We start from the raw sequence: 16,026 nt of genomic DNA on the forward strand, positions 1-16,026 counted from the left end.
CCAGAATGGCCTCTCCCAAGGCACAGCAGAAGAGGTTCAGGGACTGGGACACACACATGAAACCCAAGTGATTTTGAAAGGGATCATGGCTGACCTGTGCGGATCTGCAGAGGTAATCAATCCTTTCTCCAAATGTGACAACTGCCCATGGTATTTGCCACCAGAGACACTGAGGGGTACAGAGAGGAGGAAAATCAGGAAAAGGGAGAAGAAGAGCTACAAAGGAAGAAGGCACCTGAGGGATTGCCAATGCACTTGGTGGGATGGCAGACGTGATCATATTTCTCCAGTGTTGCTCTCCAATGGCTGATCTGAATTCTGCTGTGAGTCACCCAGCTTTGCTTTGAGCTGTAAACGCTTGGTTTTGGAACAAATTATTTTTGTTCCATACATTAGACTGTTAATTTAATCACCTGTGGTTTCTCTGAGTGCATGCTGAGGGGTGTGCAGTGAGAGTACACAAGGAAGGAACAGACCTTTTCCAGCTGAACGTGTGGAATTCATCTTGACAGGCTGATGGCCCCATTTAATGTAAACACTCTCCACTCAACCCCCTTCCCTCCCTGCCTTTGACTCGAGCAGTCACAGAGACTGGGAAAAGCTCTGTTTTGAATGTAAATACTTTCCCTTGCCCTGTCCTTGCAGCAGGAAAATGAAACCGCCCACGTCCTCATTCCCCTGACCTTTAGGGGAAGTTCAGGGATCCTTCCTGTAGGAGAGCAGTGGCCATGCTGCCCACTGGGGTCGTTAAGGGATGCTAATGAATCCCAGGAAGAGTCTGAGCATCACATGTATTATAAAATCATGGAATTGTAGAGTGGTTTGGGTTGGAGGGACCTTAAGATCATCCAGCTCCAACCCCCTGCCATGGACAGGGACATCTCCCAGGTTTCTCTGAGCTCCATCCAACCTGGCTTTGTGTGTTTCTGGTTCTCTTATCTCAGCATTAGCAGGTGGGGCAAAGACCTCAAGCTGTGATGGGACAGGCTTTGTGTGCACCACTGCCCTGTCCAAGACCTTACTGTCATTACCTGTCCTAAACAGAGAGGCCAAACTGGCAGACAAATCCACATTTTCCCTCTATCAAGGAAGTCAGTTGAGTCCTGCTTTCCTGGAGCTCAGGCAAAGTGATGGACACTACAGAGGAAACGGTCAGGTCAGACCAGTAAAATCACACAAATTACTTTTCTTCTCTATCTCTGCCTGTCAGCAAAAATCAAGCCCTTCCTTCAGCGACTTTTATACATATTTCCTACTATTTCAGTACTGAAGCAAAGGTGTGCCCTTCAATTCTTGGCAGCAATGTGAAGAACCAGGCTGGCTCCTCTCAGGCCATCTGAGCAGGCAGCAGTGACCCCTTTATTTTCATTTTCAGGACACAGCTTCAGAATCTGCCTGTGGAAATGTGCACTGAAGGGAAGGCATTGACATGCCAAGGTATCAAGCTGCAGGGCTCATCCTAAACTCCAGTTTATGGGATAGAGAGTGAAATGTCTGGGGAGGTTACTGGATGTATTTCACATGAGGGTGTCTGGTTTTCTTTTTAATTTCTTGGGAAAGTAATCCAGGGTGCAATCCAAGTCCTCTGAAAGCAGACATTGAGGTTACCTACGTGTCTTGTACCACTGAATAAATGCTCTGGGATGCCCCTCCTGGACCATGGATGTCCTTCTAGAAGAGCATGGAGCTTCTCCGGGTCCTGTTTTGCAACCAAAACCTCACATGGTTTCCTCATCTCCATTAGGGGTGGCACCAGGTGTATTTCAGGGTAGTAAATTGCAATCCAAGCCTGGAGAGCAATCAACGCTCTTTAGGCATGGACAATAATGGGAGATGAGACATCCACCTGCTCATAGACAACACAGAAATCTTCACCTGTGAGTCTGGTCCCAATTTTTTTTGTCAGCCTGCACATCAGAAATGATTACATTCCTTGTCTATCAGAGCCAGGGATGAGAAGGGAAGCACTGATTAAGGAGGTGTTCAGGGAAGGGAACTCAGGGAGGGAGGCAGGTGGCAAGGGAGGTGATGAGATGCAATGGGAATTGTTCCCTTCTCCTGGGTGGCTTTCCCAGGAGAGCAGAAGCTCTCTGCCAGTATCTCCACCACTCCTTTGCCTAAATGCTGACAAAATTGCAGTCTGTCTGCATGCAGATACTACAGGGTGCTCTCCTGCCTCCCACATCCATCTGGACACACTAGTTTGAGCTGCTCCAGTCTTGAAATAACACTATTGTTTGAACAGCCCCTGACACAGAAGAGGCTAAAGCATATGACTAATGGGCTCATGCATCATGATAGATCAGTCTGCAAAGAGCCCAAGAGTGCTGCAACTGAGTGGCGCCACTGGAAGTGAAGCACAGCATGATTTAATCCCAAATAATCTGGCTTTTGCAAGGCAGGAGAAAGGGAGAGATGCAGTATTTGGAAAATCCTGCACTTTGCTCCTTTCTCTTTCTCATTACTGAGAAAGTAGTGAGGTCCTGGCACAGGGTGCTCAGAGAAGCTGTGACTGCCCCAGATCCCTGGAAGTGTCCAAGGACAGATTGGATGGTACTTGGAGCAACCTGGGCTAGTGGAAGGTGTCCCTGCCCATGGCAGGGGTTGGAATTGGATGGTCTTTGGGATCCAACCCAAACCATTCTGTGATTCCATGATAATCACTGAGTGAGGGATACACAGAAAACAAACCCCGTGATGTAAAGTCACTCTGCTTTGTTTCCCCAAATCCCCCACAAGCCCGTGGCTGGCTGCCATCTGGACTTGACACTGCATCCTCACAGCTTTCCAGATAATTCCTATGGAAGGAACCCTGAGAACAGAAAGAGCCCATGGTTGGAAAACTTTTCTGGTGCAGTTTGGCAAGTGTCTCTGAAAGAATTTGGCTTCAAAGGCTGAGGTTCAAAAGCTGGAAGCTGCTCTGAACCCAAGTCCTCTGCTCTCAAACCAGGACAAGGGGCAGCTGATGGTGCCACCACTGCTGTGTTTTCTGTGTGCTCCATGCCCTCCCAAATTGGGTTTTTGAGAACACAGCTGGGGAGGGAATACAGGTGTCAGGTCCCCTGCTGGGTATCAGGTGAGAGGGCAAGAAATAACACCATTCCCAGCTTCATCTGGTGACCCTGGAGCTCAAAACTGAGCCCCTGGATTTTGGGGTCAGTGCCCTCTCTGATCCCTGTCATTACTCATGGCCTGTTTCTCAGAGATTTGTGGAGCTGCTCTGAGAAAACTTGAGCTGGAGAACAGCCAGGGATGAGAGGGTGATATCTCCCCTCACCAGTGCCTGGCTCCACATCATCCTCCTGCTGCAGGAGAGATTCCTGTCCCTTTCCTGGTCCTGCTGCCCTAAATCCCTCTTTCCTCATTGCCACAAAGATACCTCCATTCCTCACTGCCTCTATGCAACAAACCATCAGTTTTAGGCTTAGGATATAATTTTTCCTAAATCCCTAATTCCTTTTTTTACCTGTTCTCCACCTAAATGCTTTCACCAAGGTCCTTCTCCTGTCTGCTGGACTGAGCCCTGGCACAGCCCTTCCAGCAAAGTCTGGGGCCAGATTCTTGTGCAGTGGGGGCTGTTCCCTGCTCAGTGTTTGCATAATTGATCCTTTAACTGCAGATCTCTTGCAGAGCTGCCTTATGGCTATTTTTTTTTCCCATCATGGACACTTTTTGGAAGGTTTGCAGCTTTGTTCTTGGGTTTCTCAGCACTTGCAGTCTTGCACTGCAAGAGCCTTGCAGGGGAATACAGCCAGGAGTTCTTTACTTCAGGAGAGCAGACAGGGAAACCCCTGTGGTTTGCTCCAGCCTCTGACTCACTGGGGGGAAATACAGATCCCATTAACCATGACAAATAAACTCCTGGACACAAGAGGTACAAGTCTGATTCCAGGTTCTGAAAGCAAGTGGCACCAACAATCCCATGTTCCTACAGCTGTAGGCACACTTATTGAGCAGATTTGTGCTGGAAAGAGCTGTCTGGGGCCAGTTGGGTATTCCCTGTCTCCTGCTGATCTTCCTTAACTGAATGCCATCAATCTGCTCACTGTGAACAACAGGAAAGGTGGCTTGGACTTGGCTGGTGAAGGGATTTTTCCCAGCGGGAATTCCTTGTAAATGTTTCTTTTTTAATATTTTTTTTTAAACCAGCTACTGGAGGGGGGTAAAAATAAAAGTGATTCTGCAATAATCTCTGAGTGGGGAGTACACAGAAAACAATTTCTGTGTATTCCCCTGTATTTCAGGGGCCTTAATGACTAAGCTGTGGATTGCCTCGGGTTGGAAACTGCCCAGGAGGAGGAAATGCCCTCTCTTGATCAAAGCTAGCAGTTGGTTTTCTGCCACCAGATCTGGTGGTTCTTGGGCTTGGCTCCAAAGGCATCATCTAGGAGCCCTCTTGGAGAAAGGCTATTCATTAGGAGCAGCAAAAAACCATCTCCTGTTCCAGCCACTCCAGTTAATCCATCCCTGGGCTGATCTCACCCATAAATTATGGTGCAGGGAGAACCGCAGTCTTCCGTTTCCACGTGACAGTTTCATAGAGCACCAAACCACAGAATGCAGGGCAGGCAGAAGTAGAATCAGGGAATCACAGAGCCTTTGAGGTTGGAAAAGCCCTCTAAGATCACAAAATCCAACCATTCCAAGTGCCTCATCCACATGGCTTTTAAATCCTTCCAGGGATGAGGATTCCATCACTGCCCAGGCAGCCTTTGCAGGTGTTTGACAACCCTTTCCATGAAGGAATTCTTCCTAAACATCATCCTAATCATGAAATCAATGAAATTCATAAATCATAAAATCAATACAGCAAGTTATCCCATAAGGAATGATGGAAATTAATCTCTGGGTTTGTACCTGCAAGGATAGAGACCCCAAGAACCAAACTCTGTGTTTTGCCCGTCATCTTTCACAAGTTTGTCCATCTCATGTTGTCTCACATTTGGCAGAACAATCTCAGCTTGTTACAGCGACACAGAATGGCAAATTTCACCTGATAGATAATGTTTGACACCACAAACTGGGACTTTATTCCAGAAGGGTCCCATAATATCAAAAGGTGCTATCAGCCCTACCTAGAATACAGCACAGTAATCACAGCAAGGAAAACTCCTATTGATCCATCAGAAGATAATTCAGGTTGCTTTCCCAAGGAAATACACTTGTTTTGTCAAATATAATAAAGCCATCAAACTCAGATTAATATAGATGAATTTACTGTTATGTGGTGTATTCTGGTATTGGTTCCCAAACTCCTGTTGAGAGATTTTGTAATATTTTACTCACTGAATCCCAGTAGTTTCAAGTTTTTCAGGGTCTATTTTTTCCCTGTTTGTGGTACACTCCTTATAGCAACAGCCTCCAGATGCGTCAGGACTCTGCCATATAAAAATGGACATTTGGCTTTAAATAGTTTTATTTGGTGGTGTAGAGGGTGGACTTGAAGCAGAATAACCCCTTACACACACAAGTCATGGAATATCTGGGTCCTACTCCAAATCACTGTATTGCTTTGGCCAGGCAGAAGCAGAGCAAATATTCAAATTTGGGTGTCCAAATCATTATATGAAGTCCAGAATGAGACTTGTAATAACAGCAAAAACTGCACAGAGCCCCTCTGTCCACATCTGCCTTCCCACAGAGGTAATGGGTAGGAAACACTTGGGCTCCAAATAATTGTTTCTGGCTGATTATTTCCAAACAAATACGGAGTGTTTCCCTGGTTTTCTGCACCCTGGTGCCTTCTGCACTCAGGCATGTGGAGGGAATCAACACTAATGGTTTGGGTGCATAATTTACTCATAGGCTTGTTATCCATGTGCCTACTTGTAATTCTCTCCTGTACCCTCTTGCAGGATGGGAATGTGTTTTCTCTGGAGGGAAACCCAGCTCCCTGGTTGTTTTTCTGCTGAATTTCTCAAGTCAGACACAGTCCCTGCAGGTCAAATCCACTGTTCCCCCAGTGCTATCCCAGTGGGTTGCACATCCCCACGTGTCCCTGTGCCTTTCCCACTGCACACATCCCTGTTGTCACACCCCAAGAATGACACTCTGGCAGGCTGCTATACAGCCCTGATGCTACTGCAGACACTCTGAGTGGGAAAAAGAGAAGCAGAAATAACATCTGGGGGCTGCTTAACCAAAAGCAAAATTTGTTAGGGAAAGCAATGGATTTCCCCTCACTTAAAGCATTAACAATAGTCTTGAAATGGTTCAGGAATGTTTTTGGGCCAAGTGTTTTCTTCTGGAGAAAGGAAGATCCATCCATCCATCCATCCATCCATCCATCCATCCATCCATCCATCCATCCATCCATCCCTCCATCCATCCCTCCATCCATCCATCCATCCATCCATCCATCCATCCATCCATCCATCCATCCATCCCCTATAATTTAATGAATTTATGGTAATTTGGCATGAGCCCATTTGATGAGAACATCCTGTGGTGCCTGTTGCCTTGGATGATGTTCAATTAATCCAACCAGAGCTTGGTACCAGCAGCTTTTGAGGCCCTGTGTCTTTGCTGGTGTTTTTAATCACTGTATGGTTTCTGTGAACCAGGACCAACAGGGAACGTGTGGCAGATGGAATGGTTCATCCCAACTGCTCTTGTTCCAGTTTGATCTGATGCTCTGGGCCATTGATAATTATTCCAGAGCAATTTGCATTCCTTTTTCTACATCAGTTCTGCCACTTCCACCTTTTCCAACTCAGAAAATTCCAGGAAATACAAGGAACTGCCCTGACAATCAAAGTAATTAAATGTACTTTTATCCTGGGATTGTGTCTTGTGGCAGATTTTTAGTATTTTCTGATGTCTAACTGAGTGCTGAGCTCGCTCTGAACCTTCCTTCTGTGAGGGAGAGTATAGAAGTTTTCAGTCCTTTACCCATCTGTCCATTTTTATAGGAAGTAGGGGTGTTAGAGCATTTTTAGCACTTTTTCAAATGCGACTGGGGTTGATGATGGGCTCCATCCAGAGCAGTGTGACCAGGTCAGGAGAGGGGATGGGGCTCGGAGCAACCTGCTCTAGTGGAAGAGGGGTGGCAGGAGGTGGAATGAGATGAACTTTCAGGTCCCTCCCAACCCAAACTGTTCTGTGATTCCATCACAAAAGAGTTCATCAGGTGGTGAGTTCATCACAGGCACAGAGTGATAACATAAGCCCTTTTCCTATTAGGAAATGATGATAAAGGCTCTTTTATCAGAGTAAAATTAGATTCTCCATTTCTACCAGAACAGATTTAAAATGCACTTTCACAGTATTTTCCCCATCATTTATTTTACAAGTGGTACTTCCTGAAGTTGAGCACTGCTACAGCTCTGCAAAACACTTTGTGAAAGGCCTCCTGCCCTATGTCAAACAGCAGCTAAAAATATATTCATATTTTGGCTCGAAGGAGACCTTTCAGAGCCTGGCTGGTTTAGCAGCTGCCTTTCCTTCAGGGTGAAGGTGGAAAAGCCAGTTCACTGTTTTTCTGAATCATACCTGGAAATGAGCAGCAGCTTCCACTGCAAACACAGCCAGCCACCAACCCAGGGCAAATATTAGCCTGTCAGTCTGGAGGGTTTTTATCCATGCTCAGGGATCTCTTCAGGCATTCCTTGTCTGGGTAACCTGCTGCTTGTGGATGGACAGGGTGAAGGGAGCCTTGGGTTGCGGCCTTCACCCTTGTGTGGAAGTAACTATAGTGTTCCCTCATTTCTCACTGCCTTTCTTTCTCACACCAGTCTTGATTTCTGACCAAATCCAAAGAATAACAAAGATGGGAGCCCACCATGGGAGCTCAGATTAGAAAGAACATGCTTAAAAAACACAGGCACTGAGGTACATAAATCACCATCCTGGGTACCAGCGAGTCCATCCTTGACCTCAAGGCATGGCTGTTTCCTCCTAGATCCATCTGAGGTGCTGATGGAGAAGGTCTTGACCTCCACTCCTGGGATGGTCCTGTCTGAGGACTCACGTTGACTTCAGGTGTTCCCCAGATGAAGAGTGATGGGAATCAGGTCCCCATCCTTCCCCCTATTCTTATTTACTTCCTTTTGGATCAGGTTTGAGAAAGCAGGTGACTGTGTACCTGTACGGTGTTCTGGTTCCCTGACCACCTGGCATAGGTGTCCTATTGCAAGGACAAACCCAACATCCAACTTTTAACAGGATTTTCCATTAGCAAAAGAGCCAATGAAGACTCTGTAGAGTCACAGAACTGTTAAGGTTGAAGAAGCCCTCAGATACCATAGAGTAAAAAATCCAGATTAGGATATATCCCACTTTTCTGCAAACACCTGCAGTGCAGATGCCATCAGCTCGTTAGTTGTGCCTGGATGTTTTTGTAGTCATAGAATCATGCTATAGTTTGGGTTGGAAGGGACCAGCAGCACCACCCATGCCATGGGCAGGGACAATCTTCCACTAGCCCAGGTTGCTCCAGCCTGGCCTTGGACACTTCCAGGGATCCAGGGGCAGCCCCAGCTTCTCTGGGAACACTGTGCCAGGGCTTCCCCACCTTCACAGGGAGGAATTTCTTCCCAATATCCCACCTAACCCTCTCCTCTGGCAGTTTCTAAACACTGCCCCTTGTCCTATCACTTTCTGCCCATATAAGAAAGTCATTCTGCCTCCTTTTTTAAGCCTCCTTTAGGCACTGAGGATTCCCTGGAGCCTTCTCCTCTCCAGGTGAACACCCCCAACTCTCCTAGCCAGGCTCCAGAGCAGAGGGGAATCAGCCCTTGGAGCATCTCCATGGCCTGAGGCAACCAAAGGGAGATGAACCCTATGCTACAAACCAGCCTTAAACTCCTGGCCCTACATCTCTGAAAAGTCTCCAGTTAAAATTCTCTTGGCAGGTGTTTGCTCAGGGAACAGGAACCCTGCCACAAACCCCAGAACCACCTCCCAGCATCCCCAGACAACAGCCCAGGAGAGCTCCACTGCTCTCCACACTTGGCAAAGACACAACCCAAACACGAGCTACAAACTGGGATTTCATCTTGGGTTGAACAACCCAGTGCTAAAGATCCTCATTAGCCACAGAAGCTGTTAATTGTATTTAAACTCCTGGTGATAGCATCCCATGCTCAGGGACTGTGACCACACACCCAAGAGGGAGTTAAATTACTCAGCTGATGAACGGGCTGTGGCAGTATCGGGGAGTTTGAGCTGATTTAAAGAAAAAAAAAATCATTGTAGATTATTTGAGCACGGAGAAATGGCTGACGGCATTTAGTGCACACACAGCTCTTGTTATTTGAAATTTTGGGTTATTTTGGCTTATTGGCACTGATGTGATGAATTTTACTCCTGTGTAACTAATATGGGAGCTACTCTGCAGAGAGTGGTGAGGATGTGTGCAGACTCAGAGACACCGAGCACGGCATAAATACGGAAGTTTTGGAGTGCTGGAGGACTTTTAAGTGGAGCTGAGAGTCTTTTGTCACTTGAAAAATTTAATTTTACCCCAAATTTTAATCAGACATCAGTGATCAGTGTGACTCAACGACAGCTTCTTGCAAATTCATGTCAAAGAGAGAGAAAAAGAAGTCAAAACATTTCGATGTTTTCAGAAGGAAATAGATAACTTGTTCATTTTACTTTGATGCGTTTTGAAGGCTCAATTTGAAATGTCTCTGAATTTTAATAAATTTCCATTTACTCAAGTTGAAACAATGCATTGCTCTTCAATTGAAAGTTATTTTGTTTTTCATAGGAGTTTCACTTTCATTTAAAATGCGTGTCAATATAACTTTCAGTTGGTCCCGAATTCTTTCACCTAATTTTGTCTAATGGAATGAATAAAACCCATTCACATTTACGACTTACAACCTCCTGTTCAGCACAGTTGGCCCCAGCATGTTTCAGTTTGTAGATTTACAGTAAAATTTACTGATTTCTGCAAGTTTCAGACCTGTCTCCTGAGCCGTAAAATAGAAGATTAGAAGTTTCTGTTCCCTTCTTGACAGCATTGAATGATTCTTATATTTGAATAGGAAATTGCAATTAATAAAGGGGTGGGGAAATCAGAGGCAGAATATTTTTTAGTCATAAAATAAATGAACTTTTTCTGTGTTTATATTATACATATAATATGGCAGGAAGTAAAGATCAAAGCTGTGTTTATAAAGGACTTGGCCAGTTGTGTGCTCCGAGGAAGCAAATGGGAGGTACCTAAAGAATGAAGTTTGGATTTTTAGCTGGTGCCTCCTTTGACTTCTCTGATTTACATCAGCAGAGAAGCTGGCTCAAGGGTTTCAAGGCAGAACAGGTATGGTAAAACAAAATAAAATTATTTTTTTCCACTGAAAAGTATTTGCCTGATGTTCCTTCTCTAGTTAAAAGTACTGGGAGTAACTCAGAGGAACAGGATCCTGATTTCCAGCTTCATTAGCTGGAAGGTTGACAGGTGGTTGGAACTAGATGATCTCTAAAGTCCCTTCCATCCCAAATCATTCCATGATTTTGTGATTTTAAGGTGTAAAGGTGCAAATGAGGTTTGGAGCTGGTTCCTGCCCTGGTTGGCCAAGGAAGGGAGTATCAGTATGGGGTTGCTCAGAGAGCTCAGCCTTTAAGTACTGGCATCTCCCTGAGCCCCACAATTCCCAAACTGTTTATTTGCAGGTTTACACCACCTCCCCTCCCTTTCCCCCAATAGATCTGATCACTGAAAGGGAAACTGAGGCGTGGTCAAATGGGATAATTCATCCTGGGTCTTGCAGGTAGAGGAGTTCAGTGCAGCCCTACTGCTCCCTGCCTGAGTTATACCATCAACTGCAACGCTCCCAACAGGATGAAAATTCCTCACAGAAATGATTTCAGCCCCGTGGAGAGCTGAGCCAAATCCCCCAAACACCACCCTCACCCACAGGGAGACCCTGGAGCAAAGAGGAACCAGAGAGCAGCACGGTGAGAGCAGACACGCACAGCCCTGATTCACCACTCCAGGGACACCTCAGCTCTTGAGGCACCACTGATCCCAGAGGATTATCCCACTGGAGGGTGTCCCACAGCCCTGGGCTCCAGCTGTCCCTGGAGACACAGCCCAGGGAAACAGCCTCAGTGCTGGAGGGAGCTCAAAGCCTCGGCAGGTCAAAATCTGTCCTGCAGTCACGATGCTGTTCCCACTGACTTGAGAGGCAGCCCCGAGCAAGAGGATCTGAAAAATCCTGAGAAAAAGTGCAGCCCCAGCTGTAATGAATGTTCCCCTGGCCGCAGGGCTGGTGGGACACAAGTCCCCCGTGGGCTGTGGGACACGTGGGTTCCAGCTGGCAGATGGAATGACAGACCTCTCTGCTTTGCCGAGCTCTGTGCAAAGGCTGCTGCTGTTGCTGACACTCAGGAATTATTTTAATCTCTTTCTTCCCAGCTCCAGGTTTAGCTACAGCATTCCAGAGGGTTAATCAGGTCCCCTGAGCTGGGTGCCTGCTGTCAGGATGAGGAGCACTGGCTTCTCTGCACATCCTGTGCCAGCAGTGCTGGAAAGGGATGTTGCTCTGGACATCACACAGAGCCTGGTGGGCTCTGTGCCTGCTCAGCCTCCCCTGCACACAGGAGGGAGCATCCTTTTCACAAACAACTTGCCAAAACTTCAGACACAACTCGTGAGACAACCCTAAATGAGCACACGGGCACTACAGCAGGGCCCTGGGGGTGGTGGATCAGTCCTGGAAAACCACAAGGGATCTTCACACATCACTCTTATGGATAATACCTGGTCCTGCTTTAGGTCCCTGCACAACAACAGCAACCCAGGAAGTCAAGATTTGTGCTTCAGGCTCTGACACACTCCTTGGAGGGATAAAACCTCACTCATCTCCAACAGAGGTGGGAGCCTTGGACCCACAGGGGCATATCCAGATGCAGTTTCCAAACTGGGATAATGAGAAGATAGCAAAACTGTTTGGAGACCACTGTGCCATAGAACAGCCTGTTTGAAACAGAGCTGCTCCCTCCTAAGCCTGAACTTCGTTAGTTAAAATGCTGAACGCAAAATGAATTAATTAAAGCACTTATTATGCTGCTATTTTATTCATTTGCTATCTACTTTGATTGATTATATGACTTTGCTTAATAAATATTGAATAAGTGTTAATTAATTGAATTAATTCATCACTTCTTTATTCACCTCTCAGTCACCTATCCCTCATTTCCATGCATGAATTTTGTCCTGAAAAGTTTGTCCCAAGGAGCAAGTCCCCAAGGGTTCACCCCCAGGCAGCAGAGCCGGGATGGGGTCACTTACCAAAAGGCAGGATGAAGAAGAAGGGGAACCAGCAGAGGATGAAAACACCCACGACGATGGCCAGAGTCTTGGCTGCTTTTTTCTCCCGGGAGAACTTGAGGAGCCGCACGGAGAGGGAGCTCCTGAAGTTGTGCCCCTTGCTCCGGGTGCTGGAGAGAGGCTCCTCCAGCACGCTGCGGCAGTGGATGCGCAGCACCACCTCCATGGACTTGTTCCTCTCCTTCTTGACCCCGGCCTCCAGGCTCCGGGTGGTCCGCCTGGCCACCACGTAAATCCTGAAGTACATCACCAGGATGACCATGAGGGGCAGGTAGAAGGAGAAGAGGGAGGAGAACAGGGCATAGCCGGGCTCCTCAGTGATGCTGCAGATGCTCTCATCCGGCGGCGGCGGCTCCTTCCAGCCCAGCAGCGGCCCGATGGAGATGACCATGGAGGAGAGCCACACCACCACGAGGATGACCCCCGCCTTCCTCTCGGTCATGATGGTGGGGTACTTGAGGGAGTACTTGACGCCGATGTACCTGTCCACGGAGATGATGCACAGGCTCATGATGGAGGCAGAGCAGCACAGCACGTCCACCGCTGCCCAGATGTTGCAGAAGATGCGCCCGAACACCCAGAAGCCCAACACCTCCAGGGTGGCCGAGAAGGGCAGCACGGTGGTGCTGAGCAGCAGGTCGGCGATGGCCAGGTTGACGATGAAGTAGTTGGTGACCGTCTGCAGGTGCCGGTTACAAGCCACCGACAGGATGACCAGGATGTTCCCCACGATGGCCGAGAGGATGAAAACGGCCAGGAAGACCCCGACGCCCACCGCCTGCACATCCAAGGCGAAAGTCAGCGTGGTGCCGTTGCCCTCGGGGGTCTCCTCCCCTTGCAGCCCCCAGGAGCGGTTGGCAGCGCTCTGGCTGCCTTGTCCCGTCCGGTTCCCACTCAAGCTGCCATTGCTCAGCTCGGGGAAAGTCATTGTAGAGAAAGTCCGGGCTCCATCGAGGGCGAGGAGAAAGCGGTGCCGAGGCGCAGCTCCCCCGGCATCATCCCCGGCCGGCAGCCCCCGCCAAGACGCGCTCCGCACCCCGCTCCCCCGGCCGGGCTGGAGGGATGGAGGGATGGAGGGATGGAGAGAGAGAAAAGGAGGGAGGGAGGGCAGGACGCGCTGCCCGCCCGTCGCCCCCCGCCCGCTTCACGCCGTCCGCCCGCTCTGCCCCCCGTCCCCGCTGTCCCCGCTGTCCCCGCTGTCCCCGAGGCTCAGCCCCGCCGCCGGCCCGCCCGGGGGGGCAGCGCGGTCAGAGCCCCCCCGCCGCCCTCTCATGCTCCGGGGGCTGCGCTGGGCACGGCCGGCAGCGCCCGGCGCCTCCGCGGCTTCGCGCTCCGAGCGGCGGCGGCGGGAGGGGCCGGACCGGCCGGGGGCGGGCGGGAGGGACCCCGCGTCAGGTGCCGCCGGGGAGGAGGAGGAGGAGGAGGAGGCGGCAGCGGCAGCGGCAGCGCTGCTTTGCAGGACGAGGCGAGCCCGGGGTACAGCGGAGCCGGCAGCTGAACAGGCGGGGAGAAGAGAGATGATGGAGGGGGTCCAGGCGAGATGGTGATGGAGGGGGTCCAGGCACGCTCTGGGAGGAGGCAGCCCCCGGGAGGGTCACTCAGTACTGGGGTGCAGACTCAGGAAGATCACTCAGTACTGGGGTGCAGACTCAGGAAGATCACTCAGTACTGAAGTGCAGCTCTCGGGGGTCTCGCAGCACTGAGGTGCAGCCCCAGAAGTGTCACTCAGTACTGCGGTGCAGCTCTCGGGGGTCTCGCAGCACTGGGGTGTAGCCCCCAGGGAGGGTCTTGCACAACTGGGGTGCAGCCCCAGGAAGAACATTCAGAAGTGGGGTTCAGCCCCAGGAGGGTCACTCAGCAGTGGGGTGCACCCCCAGGAGGGTCACTCAGCACTGGGGATCAGCCCCAGAAAGGATCACTCAGCAGCCCCTGGAGGGTTACTCAGAAATGAGGAACAGCCCCAGGAGGGTCACTCAGAAGTGAGGTTCCTCCTCAGGAGGATCACTCAGTGGTGGGGTTCATCCCCCGGAGGGTCACTCAGCATTGGGGAACAGCCCCCGGAGGGTCACTCAGCAGAGGGTTCAGCCCCCGGAGGGTCACTCAGCAGTGGGGTTCAGCCCCCGGAGGGTCACTCAGCAGTGGGGTTCAGCCCCAGGAGGGTCACTCAGCATTGGGGAACATCCCCCGGAGGGTCACTCAGCAGAGGGTTCAGCCCCAGGGGGTCCCTCAGCCCTGGGGCGCAGTCCCGGGGGCGCGGCGCTCCCGCCCGTCACCGCCGGAGGGCAGCAGAGCGCAGGGTTTGCCCGCGGCGCCGGGTCCGGGGGCTGCGGGGACAGCGCGGGATGTCCCGTCCCGCCGGACACCCCCCGTGCCGGGCCCCCCCACAGCATCCCACCGGGAGTGTGCCCTGCCAGGCTGGCATGTCCTCCCTTAGCTCCAGCATCCCACCGGGAGTGTGCCCTGCCAGGCTGGCATGTCCTCCCTTAGCTCCAGCATCCCACCGGGAGTGTCCCCTGCCAGGCTGGCATGTTCTCCCTTAGCTCCAGCATCCCACCGGGAGTGTGCCCTGCCAGGCTGGCATGTCCTCTCTCAGCTCCAGCATCCCACCGGGAGGATGCCCTGCCTGTCTGACATGCCTCTCTCCCAGCTTCCCACCACAAGGATGTCCTATAGGGTTGGCATGTCTCCCCCAGCCCCAACATCCCACCAGGAGGATTCTGTGCACAGCTCTCCTGTCCCCCCCAGCCCCAGCATCTCATCAGGAGACTGGCCCTGCCAGTCTGACAGTTCAGCCCCAGCCCCAGCATCCCACCAAAAGGATGCCTTGCCAGGTTTGTGTTATGGTCCTGCATCCAGGGCTTCCATCAAGCATCCTTCCCATGCCAAACCCTTTTCTCCCAGTCCTGACACCCCCAGCCCAGGCATCCTGCTCGGGGTGCAGCCAATTCCCTCATGAGCTCCTTGCCAAAGCAGAAGGGACAGTCAGGGTCTTGCATTTGGGGACAGCTCCATGTTCCATGACTGAACCCTGCAGCTTGGACATGGCAGCTTGTGACTATAACATATAGGCACATATTTCTGGCTCATTTAAACAGGGCTAGGGTTGTTTTTTTTTTTCCCACTGATAAAAGCAGATCCTGTTTACACTGGTTTCCTCCCAGTGCCTCCATACATTGAGATGGGGACTGACCCCGCTGGTGAACAGGGGCTTTCCCTCAGCTTCTTTCTACTGTACACAGGAAATATTTCCTCAGAGTGTGTTTATCTGTGATTTTTAAACTTTTTTTTCCTTTAAAAAATAGTTATTTTAAAGGGCAGGTCAAGTGAACAGTGGGATGATTGAACTGGTGCTGTCAGAGCATGGGAGGCCTGTAGATTCACTGGGTATGAGAGTGGACAAAAAATATTATAGCCTATTTATTCCTTTATTTCCCTTGATAATCATTGCAGGAAATGACACATTTTTGATTTTCCTCATTTCTTTCATGCACTTTTTTCTCCCTTAAGATTTCACCCAACTTCCTTAAGCTGGGTTTTTGGCCCTGCTGAGAACGAGAAAACTTGAAAATACAAGAAAATATGAATAAATACTACTCAAGGAAAATGTTCATAAGGATGGTTTTGCTTAAAATAACCCACCCAACAAACACTTAACAGCTTTTTTTTTAATGTGAATTTAAGAAAAAAATCCCAAATAACATGAGCCCAAACACCCAACACTTGAGGTCAAGTTCATTTTCCTTATG

At 49.8% G+C, this 16,026-nt stretch overlaps 1 protein-coding gene across 1 annotated transcript in view; it reads right to left on the minus strand.

The window, feature by feature from the left end:
- Positions 1 to 13,423, minus strand: part of ADRA1D (adrenoceptor alpha 1D) — a 39,505-nt gene extending 26,082 nt beyond the window's left edge. The window contains exon 1 of the mRNA XM_083861213.1: positions 12,242 to 13,423. Within this exon, the coding sequence (XP_083717339.1) occupies positions 12,242 to 13,208 (967 nt within the window). The 5' untranslated portion in view covers positions 13,209 to 13,423. The remainder of the gene's footprint in view (positions 1 to 12,241) is intronic.
- Between the last annotated feature and the right edge of the window lie 2,603 nt (positions 13,424 to 16,026).

The sequence above is a fragment of the Zosterops lateralis genome, assembly GCF_965231275.1.
Source record: "Zosterops lateralis genome assembly, chromosome: 5".
Lineage (NCBI taxonomy): Eukaryota > Metazoa > Chordata > Aves > Passeriformes > Zosteropidae > Zosterops > Zosterops lateralis.